An 18,188-nucleotide genomic window follows, 5' to 3' on the forward strand; every position below is an offset into this window, starting at 1 on the left:
GTAGGGTTCATCGTGATAGTCAGCAGTTCCTAAGCTAGCTGAGGAGGACTTCAAGCTATCACAATGCATTTCAACCGTCTCTATATCCCATAGGTAGCACTCCACCAAATCGTGTACGGAGATCGTCTTGAGAACGAACGCTTATACTACGTTTGGAAAGCTTATACATAACTTCGCGTCTAATTCTGGCCAACTTACCGTAAGTTTCCGTTTATAACTTGGGTTTTGGATGGATGGGCGCCTCGACTGTGTAGAGAGTAGGTTAGGCACGGGATGGTGCCAAGATAGTGAACCGCTTAAAACCGTCGGCTCCTCGAATCTATAAAATCACCCAGCTCGTGGAGGGAAGTTTGCTCCGGAGAATCAAATCAAGTGCCAACAATCGCTGCTCATTTAAGTGCGTGCATACGCTCACGTCTAGGACAATGTCAATGAATGTGTGGCCCACTGTCCAGTGACGTGAGAGTTCCGTATCGACTACGTTTAAAGGCAATCTTATGCATGTCGTCTGTGGCTTCTCGGATATAACTATGACAGACAAGGTACCTAATTGGTATTAATTCGTAAAGGTCACTGCTCAAAGCTCACGTTGCTGCGTGCCGAGATAAGAGCAAATACTTTTGACTAGTCGAGCCTGTGCTGTTGCCGAGCGAAGCATAAGGTAGACCAGGTTGCCAGGTTTGGCAATGAAGTCAAAGAGCTCGCTCAAATTCAACTCCGGCATAGCTTCCCGGTTGATTAGTCGCTTTTGTGACCGGGCAGCATCCAGCAGGGCTTCATGAAGCTTTCGTGCGCACAGGAACAAAGTCATCAAGCGTTCATGCGGAAGTGCAGCGGACTGGCCCCGGTCTATGCCCCGGAGCGGCGACATGGGCCTCCTTGCTTAGGGTGTGAATTTCGTATTCAATACGATTGAAGCTGAAATTCTATTGGCAGTCAGTCCCGTCAGCCCCGCACTAAACCACTAGTGTAGACCGCCCACAACAACGGACAAGTTGAATTCGGCGGGGAGCTTCGCCGAGGCATGGGACCTGTGAAACAGCTACAGCTGATGAGTGACGAGTCCAACTTTTGCTGCGGCAGATTTTCCAGATGCAACAACGTTGCAACTATTAAATCATAGTCTTTTTGAGCCCTTTCGAAATCCTTGCAGCACCTAGAAATTTCAAGGAATTCATTCTAACCGAGCATCTCATTACCCTTAGGCTCCGAATCGGGTAATCTCAAACAATGCCAGCTGGAATTGCCCAACTCTTATCCCTTGCTCCGGGAGGACCAGGTTCTCAGGCTCCTCTCGAGAATTCGCATCCAGGGGTGGGGGCTTCTAGCACAAGCATCAATCTCAACCCATGTGTTGCCGCGACGTTCTCGGCACCATCATTGCTAGGAGCAGATTTCCTTTCCTTAGAAGCGTCTCTAGTCGCAAATTTCAGCGGATCAGTACCCGCAGAGTGGAGATTCTCACAACCTGCCGTCGAACTACACAGTACCTCATTCTGCAATATCACCGTGTCCTACACCCACCCTGGTCACAGTGACCTTGTCAGTGTCGAGACCTGGCTTCCATCCAAGGATTGGAACGGAAGACTTCAAGCTGTGGGTGGTGGTGGGTGGCGCGCTGGCCGGATGCTTCTAAGTTATACCACTATGGCCGGTGCTATCGCGGATGGATATGCCACTGTGACTACTGACTCTGGACTTGGAGCCGCTATGGGGCCTAGTACGTGGGCTCTAATAAGTCCTGGTAACTCAAATCTATACGCACTGCAGGATCTTGGATCACAGACATTGTATGACGAGGTAATATAAGTAAACATCCCTAGCTGTATTGAGGTTTGAGCTTCGCTAACATGTATGGACTGAAGGCAATCATCGCCAAGCATCTCATTGAGACTTACTACGGCAGAGAGCCTTCTTATTCGTACTGGAATGGGTGTTCGCAAGGAGGTCGTCAGGGTGCGGCACTTGCTCAGCGGTATCCATCAGTCTATGACGGTATCATCGCGGCAGCACCAGCGATTAACTGGGCCGGGGTCCTTATCAACACCATGTGGCCCAGGGTATACATGGACGTCACTGAGCAGTATCCTCAGCCATGCGAGCTGCAACAGCTTACTGCTCTTGCTGTATCTGCTTGCGACAGTCTTGATGGAGTTGAGGATGGGCTTATCGCCGACACGAATGCCTGCAAGAGCATATTTGATCCTCACGCATACATTGGATCAGAGTTTTACTGTTCATTAACAGGGAGGTCGGCCAACATCAGCTCCACTGCAGCCGCTGTAGCGAATGCCATGTGGACAGGCCCGTTCACGGCTGAGGGCGAATCAACATATCTGTATGGTTTGGAAATGGGCACTGATCTAGTGTTTGGTGCTCAAACTAGCTGTACGGAAGATGGGAAGTGTACAGGGGTGCCCAACGCCGCTGTCACGCTGTTGTTAGCCTACTTCATCGGTAAAGATCCCGCGATTACTACTACAAAGATATCCTTCAAAGAGTTGGAGAGAGCATACCACTCTTTTAGACAGCAGTATGACGCATATCTGGGGACTGATGACCCAGACCTTTCGTCTTTTCGCAATGCTGGAGGCAAGATGATTACATTCCACGGCTTGGTGAGTTTTTTTTGCCCATCGTCAAATACATTCACGAACCCCATGTAACTATCAGAATGAACTAACACCAGCTTCAGGCCGATCCGCTTATTCCACCGAACAACACCTTGAACTACTACAAGGACGTTCTGAATCAACAAGATGATGCGCAAGACTTCTACAGGTATTTCCCCGTCCCAGGCCTAGGTCACTGCTGGGGAGGCCCCGGCGGTGGCCAACCGACTGCCTTGTTTGATCAGTTGAGGTCTTGGGTCGAGAATGGAACAGCCCCCGAAAGCTCACCAGTCACTATCACCAAGCCGGACAGAACTCATGAGACGCAGGTAGTTTGCCCATTCCCAAAGAAGGCAATCTATAGTGAGACGACACTTGGAGACCCAGCAGGCTGGTCTTGCGTTTGATGGGAAACTTCCTGACTTCATCAGAAGTACCTTAGTAGAAGTGTCCATGTGAATATCTTACAAGATGCATTTCATATCTTGAAACCAGTGTCCAGCTTCTAGGCTGTGAACTGTCTCGCCCGAGCCCGTACTTTTCCCTGATTCAATCTTATACTTAAAGCATACCGAGAAGAGAATGGGCAGTAGTGAGCCCCTGCGGGTACTACAAGTCATAATAATATGCACGTTTGCCCAATGCGGTGAACTTCCCCAGAGGACAAGCCGCGTAGATGGAGGCGATACGGTCCACCGAAGGCAGTGCTAGACAGGGGGCTCGATGCCCCATAGGGCTTTAATTAGTGGCCCTCCCCATTCGTCTTCCTTGAATCAGTCCACCTCCCCAACTTCAATATTCCCCTTTTCTCACTCTCGTAGGAGAGAAAATTTTCAAGAAGCCTCAAAGCACGCCGTTTTTTCCTACACGACACGTTCAGGAGTAACAGCCATCTAGATGCACACCTAGATTTGAGATACAATAACAGTGATGAGCGAACCGGACGCGAAAAGCGCAAAACACGGAGATCCAGGCTGTACGTGTACGACATGCCATATTACGAAGAGGCGATCACATAAGAAGTCCCGGAATGGATGTAAAACCTGTAAGCGAAGAAGAATAAAGGTATGAACTATGATCACAATCCTTCATTCTCATACTAATTCATGCACCAGTGTGATGAGGCCAAACCCCAATGTGGGCAATGTTTGAAAGCTGCCATAGCCTGCGACTTTACTGCTTCATCCTCAATCACAGACATCGTCCCAACTCATGATGAAATTGTCGAGAACGCTTCTCAGGCAACCTCGCGGAGAAGGGGCAGGCCACGGAAAATTTGGGACACAGCACCCATAGGGCCGAGCCCCCAAGAACTCTTCGGATCACCCGATAGCTTGAGATCCAGATCAACCGACACAGCTCTCGTAGTCACCCGAAACGGGGACCAGCAGGCACAAATGGCCCCGGAATTACCTTGGATATGGACTATAGATGATCTCGAGTTGCAACACCATTTCATGACATCTGACGATCTTACGTATTCGAATTCGCGACTCTGGCGTGAGAAGGTCCCCCGTCTTGCCTTCAGCCAGCATCACGTTCTACATCTTCTGCTTGCAGTCTCTGCGCTACACTTGTCCAGAGAGAACCAGGATTCTGCCGTTTCAGCTCGATACGAGCAACTCGCGGATGTTCACTACCACATAGGGCTTCGCCAAGTGATGGCAATCATGCCCACATCAAATAGAGACTACGCTGGAGCACTTTACATATCCACTACGCTTGTTTGTGCATATGCATTCGCAAAGAAGCCCAGCCCAGAACACCTCTTGATAGTTTCAGACGGAGAAGAAGTGGCATGGTTCGAATTGCTCAGAGGCGTTCGGATCGTCGTTACAACGATGGGATGGGATGCCATTTACTCCGGGGTCTTAGGTCCTTTCCCGGCCGACGAGGACGAGAAGTCACTCCCAGAGCCGGGTCCGACAACACGACCAGTCCAATGGGAGCCTGCGTTAAGCAGTCTTGCGGACTTGATATCCAACTCTGGCGACCCAGAAGCCTCCGTCTATCTAGAAATGGTTCAACGTATTTCGTCTTGTTTTGAGATCACATTCGGCACGATGAAGAAGCCAAAACTTGATTGCAACGGCAAGATGGAGGTCATTATCGGTTGCATTTATGGGATCGAGGATGATTTCGTACTTTGTGTGAAACACAAGAGGCCATTTGCACTTCTCATCCTGGCACACTTTGTTGTGCTGCTCAAATCACTCGAATGGATGTGGTACATAAAGGGATGGGCAAGTCACATTCTTCACGGCATCGCACTGATTTTGGGGCCTCAATATAGACAATATCTACGATGGCCAAGAGAGGAGATTGAAAGACTTGGCAACGATCGGGACCGTCTCAATCAGGGACAGTCAGTGTAAAGCTAGTATGGGGCATTGCAATCGGTCTCAATCTTTCCAAGGAGCGGGATTACTCCTTTTACAAAAGAACCTTGTGACCGGGCACACATTCTGATATGAGTTAGCGGGCAATTGATCCGAGGTCAAGTCTGCCCACTTGAAGGACGCTTTTGGACGCCCCGCTTCGTGATTTGACGAAAGTCCCTACTTTGCTGCTCAATTCAATAGTTGGAGTATAAGCGCCGGGCTTTGCAAGACGACTTGATATTCCCTTACATGAAAGCCGCTGCTCGGATCGACCCGGCACAGGTGTCATATTATTTTCTCCAGCAGTTCAGCTTGACAAATACGTTTAGCCCATCTTAGCACTGTTGGAATCCTCCAATCACTCCATATTTCAATCCACCGAAGAGTCTAACATCCTTCCGGGTCTGACTGAGCCACATTGGCACTGCGCCCCCAACTCAGCTACGGCCGAACGTCACCTTCGATTGGGCGACTGCCTCGAGATGGTGTGAGACGTCAGCGTTGGTTTTGAGGATAAATGGGGTCTTTGGAATCCTGAAAGAGCAAAAGCCCCAGGAGCAGACAGGCGGATGTCTTGAATGTACATGTAAGCATGCAACTTTCAGGCAAGATCACTAATTAGAAACTACCAGTGTGACTCTGCGCCCCGAGTTCGTGCTGTCTTGAAATTGGAACTAAAATCTTATGTTTTCCGCACTGCTGTGCTTTGAGTTTGATTCGATCCGAGTTTCGTACATCTATGAATCTGAGAGATCATCCAGTGATCCTTAGACTCTGTCTCGTGAAGTTCGAGGTGCCGTATTCAAACAGCTTGCTGCCTCCAAGTCGATGTGTAACTTTGGGTAATTCCTAAAAAGTTACACTAACTACTCATTAGCTGTGTCTTTTGCTCCCTCCTTTACCTTTGCGTCAAGATCAAGAAAGACTCAACAGCATCGTTTGACCATAGACTGGCCATCATAGCGAGCACTGCTGTCTCAATTTGAGTATTTCTGTCGGGCGTAAAAAACCCAGTTTCTTGTTTCCGAAAATTATAAGACCTTCAAGGTCATTGGTAATCTCGGCAGGCATTGAAGTTCCAAATTCGATCACTCGACGAACAGCAGACGCCTCAGATATTACTTGAAGCCCCAAAAAGTAACCAAACCCAGCAAATCGGCGAGAGTATACAGAAATTTGCAATATGAGCCAGACTGCCACCTCTGAGAGAGAAGCGGGCCCAGTTACGAAGGCCATTCGAGTTGCCATCATTGGCGCTGGTGCTTCTGGTCTGGTCACGGCCAAGTACCTCCGTCAGGCCAGACAGTACTTCGGCGTACCCGATGTCGAGGTCCGTGTCTTTGAGAAGGAGGACGGGGTGGGTGGTGTTTACAAGTACAAGGCCTACGAGGAGGCTGAGGTATGGCAGTCCATTAATTCTTCTTCCCACCATATATCATTCTTGGGGCTGGGGTGTTCCCTTGCATGCAGCATTTCCAAATCCGCGAAATGGCTGACAAGAGTTCCAACCCCTAGATGGTGTCATCAAAGTACCTCACAGCGTTCTCAGACTTTCGTGTCTCAAAAGACCTGCCCGACTTTCTGCCTACAGAGGAATACGTCCGCTACCTCAAGGGCTTCTGCACCCACTTCGATCTCTGGGGTGTTATCGAAACAAAGACCGAGATTCTTCGAGTTTCTCATACTAGTAGTGGCCACCGCGTCTTCTTTCGCCGTATTGAAAGGCTGAGAGCTGCAGACAGGCGAGATGGGGAACAACAAGAAGAGTCATGGGATTGTGATGCCATCGCCATCTGCTCCGGTCTCAACAACGTGCCGTTCATCCCATCCATCGAAGGTCTTGAGAACATGAGTTATCTTCATTCCTCGGAAGTTAAGGAAAGGAGACAGTTTGGGTCGAATACATCCATAATGATCCTAGGTGCAGGGGAAACGGCAATGGATATTGCCCACCTAGCCATAACCTCGGAAGCCCAGGAAGTCGTAATGTGCCATAAAGGCGGGTTCTTCTGCGCAAAGAAGGTAAATGAATCATATCCTGAGCCTGAAAACCAAAAACAAAGCCAAGTGGCCTTACGATTTGGTAGGTCTGGCATACTTCAGCGCTGACTATATTTATAGGTTGTGCCTTTACCAGTCGTCTTGCAGGTTTGGAAGCCGGACCCTCGGCAAAAGCCGGTCGATACAGCAATTGCGAGTTTTCTAGACACTGCATATCTTCCAGAGCGTCTCCAACACTCTAGCCTACTGTGGACCGTGTACGACAAGACGTTCAAGTGCCTGCATTATATCTCCGGCGGAACGGCGGCTGGCCCGGATCAGTGGGTCGGAGAGATTAAGGGCGATCGCAACAATGTTGACTCCTGTGAGTACCTATGGATGAGTATGAATGGCTCAAAGAAGTCTATGGCTGACTTGCGAAGTGTTTCTGGTCAAATCTGATCGCGCTTTACCATATCTTAACGAAGGAAATCGAGCCCAAGACATACTCTCTCGTATAAGAGCTTTTGTGATGAATGTTGAGTTGAAGCCTACAGGGGGTAGAAAGATATTGACGGCACCTTGGCCATCGGCTTTCCGAGAAGACGGCACTGCGGTTTTTGCAGATAGCAAGGAGTGTGAGCACGCTGAGGCGCTGTCACAAGTCGTCAAGCCCAACTTGATCATCGCTGCAACTGGGTACGTGCGTCGATTCGACTTCCTAGAAGACGACTACCCGAAACCCAACGAGTTGGATGTACGTGGGATCTGGAGGCGCGGCGAGGTGACTGCGGGATTTATCGGCTTCGTACGCCCCGGCATTGGTAGGGTCCCCTTGGCTGTTATGGGTGAGAGTCTGTCATACTTACAACATTTCATCAGGTGCAATTCCACCTCTCGCTGAACTGCAAGCCCAACTGTGGGTTCTCGAACTCCTCCGGCACAAGTATCCTCAAGAGATGGCACTGTCTACCGCTGATTCCGACAAAGGAGAGTCGAACAACGCCGTCCCTCACTATGAGGTTGACTATGCCCTCAAGGCTCGAGGCGGACATGACTTGTTTAAGAGTAAGCACGGCGTAGAACAGGAGTCTTATGCTTATCAACTTGCTCTCGATATGGGTAGCGCTCCAACCTTTTCTTTTATGAGACGTCAGGGCTTCAAAGCATTATACACGTGGGCAATGGGATCGAATTTCAATACAAAGTTTCGACTCATCGGACCTTGGAGATGGACAAAGGGCGCTCTCCCAATAATGCGCGGCGAGCTGTTTGATGTTGTCAAGCAAACAGGGGGCGGTGTTTGTAAGTCTACGTCTCAGACTGTGTATTGTATTATACTGAAAACCATCGCTAATTTTCGATCTCAGTCTTCACAACCTACACTCTTCTTCCTCTCTTACTATTTGGCTATCTTACCCTGCTACTCCAGGCAACAGCCGGCATGTTGAGACTGGCGGGAATGAAAGAACGGGCCAACAGGGTTCTGGGCTCAGGGAATATCCCACGTCGCGAAGGCGATGACCTCCAAGAATGAATGGGAGTAATGATTCATTTTGGGTGAAGATCTTGGGTCTACTTTAAAATGATCTCCAGCACTTACCAGATAAGCTTGATGTACTGGACAATGAAGAAGCTTTGTGACGTTTAATGAAAAAGTGAAGACATTGATGTGAAATTGCCTCAATTTAGTTGTGTACCTTTGAGGCTCACAAGAAGTCAGATTTGATGATCGAGTCCCTCTCGTCTTGATCCCTCGTACACTGGAATTTACACGGAGGGGCTCCGACCAGATGTTTCAGCGGCTGGATGATCTCAAGTGCCCCGCGCGGGGTACCTGGACGGCCTGTTGTTCTCAGTTCCTCAGGGACCAACTGCAAGCCGTTGATTGGTCGCGCCTAATTTTTCCGATAACGATAAGACCAATTGATGCTTCACCCAAAAAACTTTTTTTCTTTCTTGCGACTGCTTCGCCTGGACGAATCTTTACCCCGGCAAAGTCTACCCAGTCGCAACCATGCACCACCTCGTCCAATCGCACCAATGGGTATCTCTGAAGCTGCTTTCAGAAGATACGAAGGTGCTGCAGATTGTTCCCAATACGTATGTTCACGAAGCAAACGTCTGGTGTGACGACAGCTAACTCTTTTTCCCTTGCTTCAAGGACGGTTTCCCTGGGTAAACTCGGCTCGTTCCCCAGCAACCTCGTCCTTGAGCGGCCATTCCACATCACCTACGAGATCCAAGATAGACGCGATGGCGAGAACTTCAACAGACTGCGCGTCGTCCCTACGAGCGAGATTCATGCCGATGCCCTGGCCGATTTGAACGCCCAAAACGCCGAGGAGGAGGGCACCGCCCTCGAGAATGTCATCGCTGCCCCCGATGGCGCAGAATTCGAATTGGTGGACCAGGAGAGTGGCGATGTCGTTGCGCACTCACGCCGCGAGATTATTGACGATGCCGCCCGCCAGACTCTGACCGCCGAGGAGATTGAGCAGCTGAAGCAGGGTAACACAGATGCCGGCAAGGAGATCATTGCGAAGCTACTACTGTCGCATACCGCAATCGACCAGAAGACGGCCTTCTCCCTTGCCAAGTACAAGTTGCTCAAGACCAAGAAGTATATTCGACGCTTCATGATACAACCGCTTGACCCTCTCACGCTGGGCAAGTGGCTCTTGGAAGAGAAGGATGCTGGAAAGGTGCTGGAGATGAGGGAGGAGATGATGGGCCTCTTGAACTCGTGGGCCAATGTCCACTTCGGCGGCGCATCTCCTGTGGACAAGCCCGAGACTGTGACGATCGATGGTTCTGGAATGCTGGACAAGTCCGAGATTGGCGGTCGCTGGCTTGTGGTGGAGGACACGGGAGGTCTCGTCACCGCGGCCATGGCCGAGAGGATGGGCATATTATACCCCAAGGACCCCGAGGACGTTGAAGAGATGGAAGAAGACACGAACGGAGTCAAGCCAGCAGAGGACACTACCACCGCCATCGATGATGCTGCGGTAGAACAGGCACAGGAGACAAGCACAGAGGCTACAGCACAAGACTGGACAACAAAGCCCGAGGAGATCACAGCTGATGCCACAGTGGCAAACAATGGCGAGACAACAAAGCCGCAACCACCTCGACGAAGACACCCGCCCCGTCGCGACGATTATGAAGCCATGTTCGCCCCGACCAACACCCTAACGCTCATCCACCCCAACAGCCAGCCGAACCTCGCCCTTCTCAAATACTACAACTTTGACAGCACAAATCCCAACCCGCCTTTCCCCCTTCACCCGCTCGCCACCAACCTCTTGCCCATTTCCTGGCTGCAACTCTTGGAGCCCGAGGAGGACGTCACATACTCAACACCGCCCCCGAGGTCTCGGACGAAGAGCTGCACTCATGGAAGGCTAATCGCCGCGGCAACTACCACCGGAAGCGAAGACGTTGGGCGAGAACCCGCTACATTGTGGACTCGACGCGCGCTGGTGGTTTCTCTGGGCTCGTCATCGCCAGCACGATGGATACCATGTCCATCCTGCGCCACACCTTGCCGCTCCTGGCCGGCGGAGCGCCGATTGCCGTCTACTCGCAAAGCATCGAGCCGTTGACGGAACTTGCCGATTGCTTCAGTATTGCCCGCCGCGCAGGCTGGTCGTCAAATCCTCCGGCCGAGGCGGCTGGCAAGTCTGTCCAGGAGCTGGAGCGATGGGAGGGATCGGACGATTTCCCCATCAACCCGACTCTGCTCTTGGGTGCCAATGTGCAGACGAGCCGCGCAAAGCGCTGGCAAGTTCTGCCTGGCCGCACGCACCCCATGATGATGGGGCGTGGCGGGGCGGATGGCTACGTCTTCACGGGTTGGAAGGCAGTGCCGGCGGAGGGCAAGGTCGAGGCCAGAGGCAAGTTCAAGAGGAGAAAGGTTGAAGCATGAATAGAGTAAGGGTGTTTTTAGCTAGACACCGACGCAGCGTGGGATGACAGTCGAGAGAGAGAGCACGGAAGAGAAAAGGAAACCTCGGGCATCAGAAGGTTTGCATATAGATACCCTAGCATCCTCCCATTGAATCTTGTCGGGCTGTGATTGGAGTAATTGGCATCATCATATTAGCCTGGCTTATTCGCTCAAACATTTTCCCAACTAAGGTATTCCCTTGTCTCTGGCGATTCTTTTTCGACGACCCGCATCACAACGCCTTGCCCATGAACTTTCTCTTGGTAAAGCTTAACCACCACTTGCTCGGCTTTCCATCGCCGCCTTCTTCATACACCCGTGCCAGTAATCGGGCTGCCAGCTCTTGGCGAACTTGAGCCATGTACTGGCGGAGTTGCTCGGCGTCTTGTCTGTCGCGCGGGGGCTCGTACATCTGTGTCCTGGTCAGTCTCTAGAACTTCCACTGAACCTCGGAGGACGATCGTACCTGGTTCAGGGGCCACGCCGGGTCGCCGGGAATGGCAAAGTTAGTATCGAGGGCCACGTTCATGACATCCTTGGAAGCATCACGCACGCCGGCACTAGGCTTGATCTTGGTCAGACAATCGCTGACGAACCAGATGCCGTAGACCAGCAGGCGGTCAGCCGGGCCTTGGAGCTCGAAATTGCGGAAGAAGGTGTTGGCGCGGAAAAGGGCGAGGACCTCGTCGAGGATGTCGTAGCTTTCGCTGTCTGGATCGGGAGACTCATTGGCGGGCAGAGGCGGGTTGGGGAAGGGCAGAGTATAGGCCGGACCGCGGGTCTTCGTGCGCAGGGGCAGCAGCGGGAAGTTGCCTATTGTGCGAGGGACGTTTGGGTCGGCATTGAACATGGAGTTGTAGGCCTGGGTAGAGGGCATCGTCAGCTCGGTTTAGGCGGGCTGGGGAGTAGTTTGGGTTGGGCTGTGCCAGAGCCTCGGAGAAAGAACTCAAGTAAGCCAAGTGAGGAGCATTGCACAGACATACCGGCATATTGAAGTGTATTCCTGGCCAAGCGATTGGTCTCGTAGGGTTGAAGCTGGTCTTGATGAGGATTGGTCGCCAATGCAGTTGAGAGACGTCAACTGAAGATGGAGAGCAAGCGGCCGATGGTGGGGCGCGACACTTAGCTGACGGGAGGCACTGACGTCCACCTCACAGGCTCACACTGCCACTCTCCAAGTCTCCAGCACTCTCCTGGAGTCCTGAGGCTTGACGAGGTCCTTCAGCCTCACGTTGAATGGTGGGGTTGATTAGCTGTGGCGCAGCAACTGTGCTGCACGTGCCTAGATACCTTGAGAAGTTGGAGTCACGAGGAAACAAGTCACGAGTTTGCTTTTGAGCTTTGATGACTCAGGCATCAATGAGCCCATGCGCAGCCACAGAATCGCTGACATGGCCCTACCCAGTACGTACTGTTGGATGGGGGCTGGTGCCTAGGATCACATGACTTCGCACTCTCCGCGTGTCGCAGTTTCCCGGTTGCAAGCGGGCCAAGAGTCCCAGGCAGTGGCAAGTCGCGCCCTTCTTTCCTCCCAAAGAGGTGTGAAGCCGAAAAGATGCGCGTGTTCTGGGTCTTTTTTGTTGGCCGAGGCTTGCAGGTTGGCGGCGGCGCGGTGGATGAGGAAGGAGGAGTTGTAGGTGGGCAATACCTGCCGTCGGTAGACTCATAGAGCAGGCAGGCCGCAGGCACTGGAAGGCACCATCGCGATGGCGACGGGGAACCTGGAAGGTACTGACAAAAAGGACTGTCGTGACGGGTCGATAAGTCTGCACCTGCCCAGTTTTTGCCGCCACACGACGGTAGCCATTAGGTAGTACTCACACACTGAACAAGACGGGAATGGGGTCTGGCACACACACACACTCCGGGTTTACACACAGGCGAAAAGTGACAGCGCAACAGCCAGGAAAATCGATGAACAAAAGTTGGAAATATTTGACTCGCGCACCCGCGTTTCATTCCCTTATCCCCTCGTCCCGCCTTGTTCACCTTGCTCTCTCTTCTCTCTCTAAGTCTTGTGTCTCTCCACCACACCAGGCGCGTCATATTCGTCAACAACAAATCCGTTTTTCCTTGACGGAGTACCGTCCTCATAGACAGTAGCCCAAACATCCCGACATCCCTCTCATATCCTTTCTTTTTCCTCTGCCTCGTGTGCCGACAGTGACGCTTAAGCCTCAAACCCTTGAAAGCTCTGTCGATCTCAACAGATTCTAGACATATCGGTACCCAGTCACAGAGCACCACTTCTCTGACCGTACATCAAACTGCATACGGATATTCTCCGATCTCTCTCTGCGGATCCGGGTCCTCTTTTCTCTCACTCAACACCACGTCGCGCGCCCAGTTGCGACGACTACTGTCCGCCTCACCGAGTCCATCATAATCCACCGGCCATCATCCACCGTTATTCCACACCCCCAAGTGAAAGGAGGGGCGCCAAACCATCTTCCCGCCGTCGCGTCGGTGCTCCAGGGCTCCAAGCTCAAGATTCAACCCGACACTGGGCCCGCGGCGCAACGCAAAGGCCCCCCCTAAAAACAAATACTACTTAAAAGAACGAAAGGGAGAGCGCCACAACCCGATGCCCATTTTAGAGTGAGACCCCCCAATCACTATTCCTTTATTGTCACAACCTCGTTGTTTTCATTCCATCCCCCCTCGTGCCCTCTTGCCCAATTATAGATTCCACCTTCATTCCTCTTTACCAAGACCCGGACAATGTTGACAAAACCACAGATCAGTATTCAATAACAACAGTTTCGCACGACAACTGCGCAACTTCTTCGACTCCTCCACCGCCGACATGCATCTCCCCAGCAGCGCCCCGACGGCTTCGTCAATGTCCTCGCCCGAGCCCATTCACGCGACGCCCCCGACCTCGAGTCCCATTCCTGCTATGCCCTCCCCCGCCAAGCGCAAAAGAAGACTTCGTGTCTTTCGGCCAGACAAAGGTTCCCTCTACGACAAGATGTGGGATTATGCTGGACTCTCCCTTTTCGTTCGTCCCATCTGCTGGACCGAGCTGCACGTACAACTCCTCGACGCCAAGTTCGTTGAGCTCCCTCCGTGTGACACGCCAGTTCCTCCTCCTTCACCGCGCGGGGCCCCTGTCTCCCCGTCGAGATGTCACATGAAACCATCAGTCGCGGCCTCGACACTAAGCAGAGAACTTACGGCCATGCTCGCGCCGGGATCCACGAGGACCTTCTACACAAACTCCGTCCGCACAATCATGTCTACCCTCTATCCGGGGAAGCTGTCGCGCACCCGAACACAGCTTGATTTGCACCTCTACTTTGGCGGTCTAGTGTATCGCGATGCATGCCGCGTACAGGTTGCCTGGGATGAAATGCCCTCGCGCAGCGGCTCGATCGCCTCCTTTGACTCCGCATCAACCCGCCCGGCCGAATCCTTTACTATTGTGCCGGCGGGTTCCAACGGTAGCGCAAGCAACATGAGCAGCGAACAAACAGCCTCCGTTCAGTCGCAGCCCGTCCTCGCGTATGTTGGCAAGATGCAGATCGCGGCAACACGAAAGAACATGTACCGCGTTATTCAAGGACCCAACAGATCGTACAACGGACCGGTCGAACGTCTACAACAACTACGCTCCAAAATGTTCGTTCCCAGCAATCCGACGCATGACCCGTTGCTTGTGGGCATCTTGTTGGCCATGGCGCAAAGAAGGTTCCACGGCGAGCCACAGCCGTCGGCGAATAAGTGGGTTCCCTCGCGACCCATGTCTACTGGGCCAGGAGAGCCCGAGTTTCACGATGTGACGGTGCAACTGCTCACAAACGACAACGAGACCTCCGAATTCATCGTTTACAAGGCTACGGTCACAGCAGATCTGCTCCGCAAGTTCCACGAGCCAACCAAGAATCCTCGCGTAGGGACCGAGAGGACACTCGCTGAGAGAATCGGAGAGGTTGCGGATGCGGGTGGCATGCGCATCGAATACACAAAAGTGCCTGTCTGGCCAATTCTCGGACTCAAGGAAAGGCTGGGCAAGGCGCTCGGCAAGGAGGTTGTGGGAGACTTCGATGAGGACAATATCGAGACATGGGAGGAGGAAGCGGAGCGAAACCCGGACAAGCTCAAAAGAAGAAGAGATCGTGAGGCTCTCGTCGAAGTGTTTAATGGCAGCTTTGAGGAAGAGGCTCAAGCCGACGGTATGCCTCTCAGTGGGAAACGAAGATGTTTAGTTGACGAGGAAAGCGGGCAGGTGGGCATGGTCGTCTGACGGAAGTTCAATGCCCGTAATCATTGCATAACGAAGCCACGAGGCGTTTTTGAGAGAAGCATTCATCGCATTTCTTTGAGGCCGCTGCGGATGCGGCCACCGCATGGAGAACATGGATTTCACTCTTTTTTATCGAGTAAATGGAGTTATGAGATGTCAGCGGTGAGAATTATGGCCGACTCCTGGCACGGATAGACGAGAAACATTGTGAACCCGGCAACGGTCAGAGTCATGATGGTGTTCTTCTTTTTCAACCCCTTTTCATATGGAGATTCAAGTAGGAAGGGGTAGGTCTGCGATATATTCGAACGGCTGCATGGGTTGTTTGGCATTGAGAAAGAAGACTTAACGTTAGATTCTCCGACACGAGCTCAGAGTCCAGTCGACTCCGCTAGTGTCAGCGATCAGTGCTTTCCAATAAAACTAGTTTTCGAGCACACGAAGCCCCATTGCCCAGCGATCACGATATTATCTAAAATAGTGACAAGAAAAGAGCCGTGATTTTTCAGAGTCAGGTACGTTATCAAACTAATATCCTACAAAAGATCCATTGTGATCAATTTATGTAATCCAATCAAGATCACTCCTCTTCAGGCGTATCATTGCGTCGACTATTTGGTTCTCACGCAGGACTGGGGGTAGCAACGCCTACTCGATCCACTTGAGTAGCGGTATCATTGTCTCACTCGGTACCACAGCCTGACAGTCTGTGCCTGCTTACAGCCTCGAAATATGTGTCATCGCCAACCTCCCCCGGCCCCCCGGTATGTAGCGGATGCTGCCGGGAGCCAAGCCAGATGCCTTTTCTTTCCTCCTGTCACCGCGGGCTAGTCCCCCCGCACCTTCTATATTCGCCTGGAGCTATTGGATCCTTGACACCTTCACGTGCTTGAAACTCCACAGATGGGCGCGGTAGGACGAGTCGTTGTTCACACTCAACTTGGAGTATTGTGTGAAAGCCGAAATTCAAGACGGGAGCGCCGTTTGATGCGAGCGGTCTCCGAGGCCATGTTGTGCGCGTACGAGATGAGGAAGGGATTGGGAGAAGAAGTTGACTTCCTCCTCTCCTTCGGCCGAGATAATATCCTCCCGAGTTTGCCTCGACCTCTTCCCTATAAGTATAACTCACATTGTTACACATGGCTACGTTTTCTTTCAGCTCTCATTCTTGGCCATAGTGTCGCTCTACTATTCTCTCCTTTCACCTCGCTCTCTCATAGTGATCTAGCACACGATGAAGGCTTCTCTGAAATCAGCTCTGGCTGTCGTTCTCATCCTAGCTGGTCGGTCAGCGGGCAACCCTAAACATCACCACTACGAAGTCCGTGCTGCTCCAGCTACAGTAGATGCCCCCGCCGGCATCCTCGTCGGACGATCGGTTGGCTCCGTCGAGACTTTCTCTGGCATACCCTATGCAGAACCGCCCATCGGCCCGCTTCGGTTGAGACCGCCTCAAAGACTCAACTCCTCCTTGGGTAACTTTGATGCCACAGAGAACGCAGCCGCATGCCCTCAGTTTCTCTTGTCCACCGACAGCCGGAACATTCTTCTTGATGTTGTTGGTTCATTCCTTACACTACCGTTCTTCCAACCCATCACCGGCCAAGAAGACTGCTTGACAGTGACAATTCAGCGTCCGTCCGGCACACCATCTGATGCGAAACTTCCAGTCCTGTTTTGGATATTTGGGGGTGGCTTCGAGTTCGGCTCGACATCTATATACAGCGGGGCAAGTTTTGTCCGCGATGGAGCCGACATGGACCGTCCCTTCATCTTTGTTGGCGTCAACTATCGACTGGGAGGCTTTGGGTTCTTGCCTGGCCATGAAATCCTGAAAGATGGCGCAGCCAACTTGGGACTGTTGGATCAACGTCAGGCTTTAGAATGGGTTGCCCAAAACATCGCTGCCTTTGGAGGCGACCCTGACAAAGTGACAATCTGGGGCGAATCAGCGGGCGCGATATCTGTTTTCGACCAGATGGCACTGTATGACGGCAACAACTCTTACCAGGGTCGACCACTGTTTCGAGGAGCCATCATGAACTCTGGCAGTGTTATCCCAGCTGATTCAGTTGACTGTCCCAAAGGCCAGAGAGTCTATGATGCTGTCGTGAAGTCAGCTGGTTGTGAAGGATCGGCCAGTACCCTGGATTGCCTGCGCAGCGTCGATTACGAAACATATATGCGTGCCGCAACGGCGGTACCAGGCATCCTTTCATACGAAGCTCTTGCTCTGTCCTATGTTCCTAGACCAGACGGCACAGCACTGGTAGACAGCCCTGACATCCAGGCAAAAGAAGGACGCTACGCCGCGGTGCCTATGATCATCGGCAATCAAGAAGATGAGGGGACGTTATTCGCACTCTTCCAGCCTTTGGTGTGGACAGCGTCACAACTGGTCAACTATCTGTCAGAGTTGTACTTCCACAACGCCTCAAAAGCCCAGTTGACCACCCTCGTCAGCACTTATGACAGTCGTAATTCGGCAGGAAGTCCCTTTCGGACGGGGATCTTCGAGATCTATCCTGGATTCAAGCGTAGGGCTGCCATCCTTGGAGACCTCGTCTTCACTCTGGCGCGCCGCTCGTTTCTATCTGTAGCCAAAGAAAAGCACCCGGACGTCCCAGCTTGGTCGTATTTGAGCAGTTACAATTACGGCACTCCCGTGCTCGGTACATTCCACGCTTCGGATATACTGCAGGTGTTTCTCGGGGTCTTTCCTACCTTTGCGCGGCAAAGCACTCGTTCTTACTATCTCAACTTCCTCTACAACTTGGATCCTAATGTTGGATTGGGCGGTTACGCGCAATGGCCGGAATGGAGTCAGGACCAGCGACTACTCTGGTTTATGAGCGATCGAACAGAATACCTCAAAGATGACTTTCGAAACGAGAGCTACAAGTTCATCTACAACAATATGCAGTCTTTGAACTTCCGGGATGACTTGGATGTACTACCGCGGTGGTCTCTTTGAAACATAATGTATTCACACGAAGGCCGCAGGTAGTAAGACACAT

General features: G+C 52.0%; 7 protein-coding genes across 7 annotated transcripts; 6 read left to right on the top strand and 1 right to left on the bottom strand.

The window, feature by feature from the left end:
- Positions 1 to 1,230: 1,230 nt before the first annotated feature.
- On the top strand, positions 1,231 to 3,019 carry BDP55DRAFT_565768 (tannase and feruloyl esterase; the record flags this gene model as incomplete). The annotated part of the gene is made up of 3 exons (XM_060570451.1): positions 1,231 to 1,800; positions 1,866 to 2,618; positions 2,696 to 3,019. The coding sequence occupies 3 exons, from the start codon at positions 1,231 to 1,233 to the stop codon at positions 3,017 to 3,019; spliced, it is 1,647 nt and encodes a 548-aa protein (XP_060422910.1).
- Positions 3,020 to 3,542: 523 nt separating this feature from the next.
- On the top strand, positions 3,543 to 4,987 carry BDP55DRAFT_565882 (uncharacterized protein; the record flags this gene model as incomplete). The annotated part of the gene is made up of 2 exons (XM_060570461.1): positions 3,543 to 3,677; positions 3,728 to 4,987. The coding sequence occupies 2 exons, from the start codon at positions 3,543 to 3,545 to the stop codon at positions 4,985 to 4,987; spliced, it is 1,395 nt and encodes a 464-aa protein (XP_060422911.1).
- Positions 4,988 to 6,176: 1,189 nt separating this feature from the next.
- Positions 6,177 to 8,510, top strand: BDP55DRAFT_565805 (dimethylaniline monooxygenase; the record flags this gene model as incomplete). The annotated part of the gene is made up of 6 exons (XM_060570454.1): positions 6,177 to 6,392; positions 6,509 to 7,015; positions 7,115 to 7,358; positions 7,417 to 7,797; positions 7,856 to 8,278; positions 8,344 to 8,510. 6 exons carry the CDS (start codon positions 6,177 to 6,179, stop codon positions 8,508 to 8,510), a joined length of 1,938 nt encoding a protein of 645 aa, XP_060422912.1.
- Positions 8,511 to 8,990: 480 nt separating this feature from the next.
- On the top strand, positions 8,991 to 10,904 carry BDP55DRAFT_698588 (Gcd10p family-domain-containing protein; the record flags this gene model as incomplete). The annotated part of the gene is made up of 3 exons (XM_060577788.1): positions 8,991 to 9,076; positions 9,138 to 10,323; positions 10,350 to 10,904. The coding sequence occupies 3 exons, from the start codon at positions 8,991 to 8,993 to the stop codon at positions 10,902 to 10,904; spliced, it is 1,827 nt and encodes a 608-aa protein (XP_060422913.1).
- Positions 10,905 to 11,157: 253 nt separating this feature from the next.
- BDP55DRAFT_734377 (ARP2/3 complex ARPC3 subunit) lies at positions 11,158 to 11,802 on the bottom strand (the record flags this gene model as incomplete). Its single annotated transcript, XM_060580202.1, has 2 exons — positions 11,158 to 11,337; positions 11,392 to 11,802. The coding sequence occupies 2 exons, from the start codon at positions 11,800 to 11,802 to the stop codon at positions 11,158 to 11,160; spliced, it is 591 nt and encodes a 196-aa protein (XP_060422914.1).
- Positions 11,803 to 13,537: 1,735 nt separating this feature from the next.
- On the top strand, positions 13,538 to 15,610 carry BDP55DRAFT_683623 (uncharacterized protein). Its single transcript, XM_060576346.1, has one exon. The coding sequence runs from the start codon at positions 13,732 to 13,734 to the stop codon at positions 15,169 to 15,171; it is 1,440 nt and encodes a 479-aa protein (XP_060422915.1). The 5' UTR covers positions 13,538 to 13,731; the 3' UTR covers positions 15,172 to 15,610.
- A 795-nt stretch (positions 15,611 to 16,405) lies between these two features.
- On the top strand, positions 16,406 to 18,145 carry BDP55DRAFT_698591 (Alpha/Beta hydrolase protein; the record flags this gene model as incomplete). The annotated part of the gene is made up of 2 exons (XM_060577789.1): positions 16,406 to 16,454; positions 16,494 to 18,145. The coding sequence occupies 2 exons, from the start codon at positions 16,406 to 16,408 to the stop codon at positions 18,143 to 18,145; spliced, it is 1,701 nt and encodes a 566-aa protein (XP_060422916.1).
- Positions 18,146 to 18,188: the final 43 nt, after the last annotated feature.

Source organism: Colletotrichum godetiae (assembly GCF_030913485.1).
Source record: "Colletotrichum godetiae strain CBS 193.32 chromosome Unknown BDP55scaffold_78, whole genome shotgun sequence".
In the NCBI taxonomy this organism is placed as follows: Eukaryota; Fungi; Ascomycota; class Sordariomycetes; order Glomerellales; family Glomerellaceae; genus Colletotrichum; species Colletotrichum godetiae.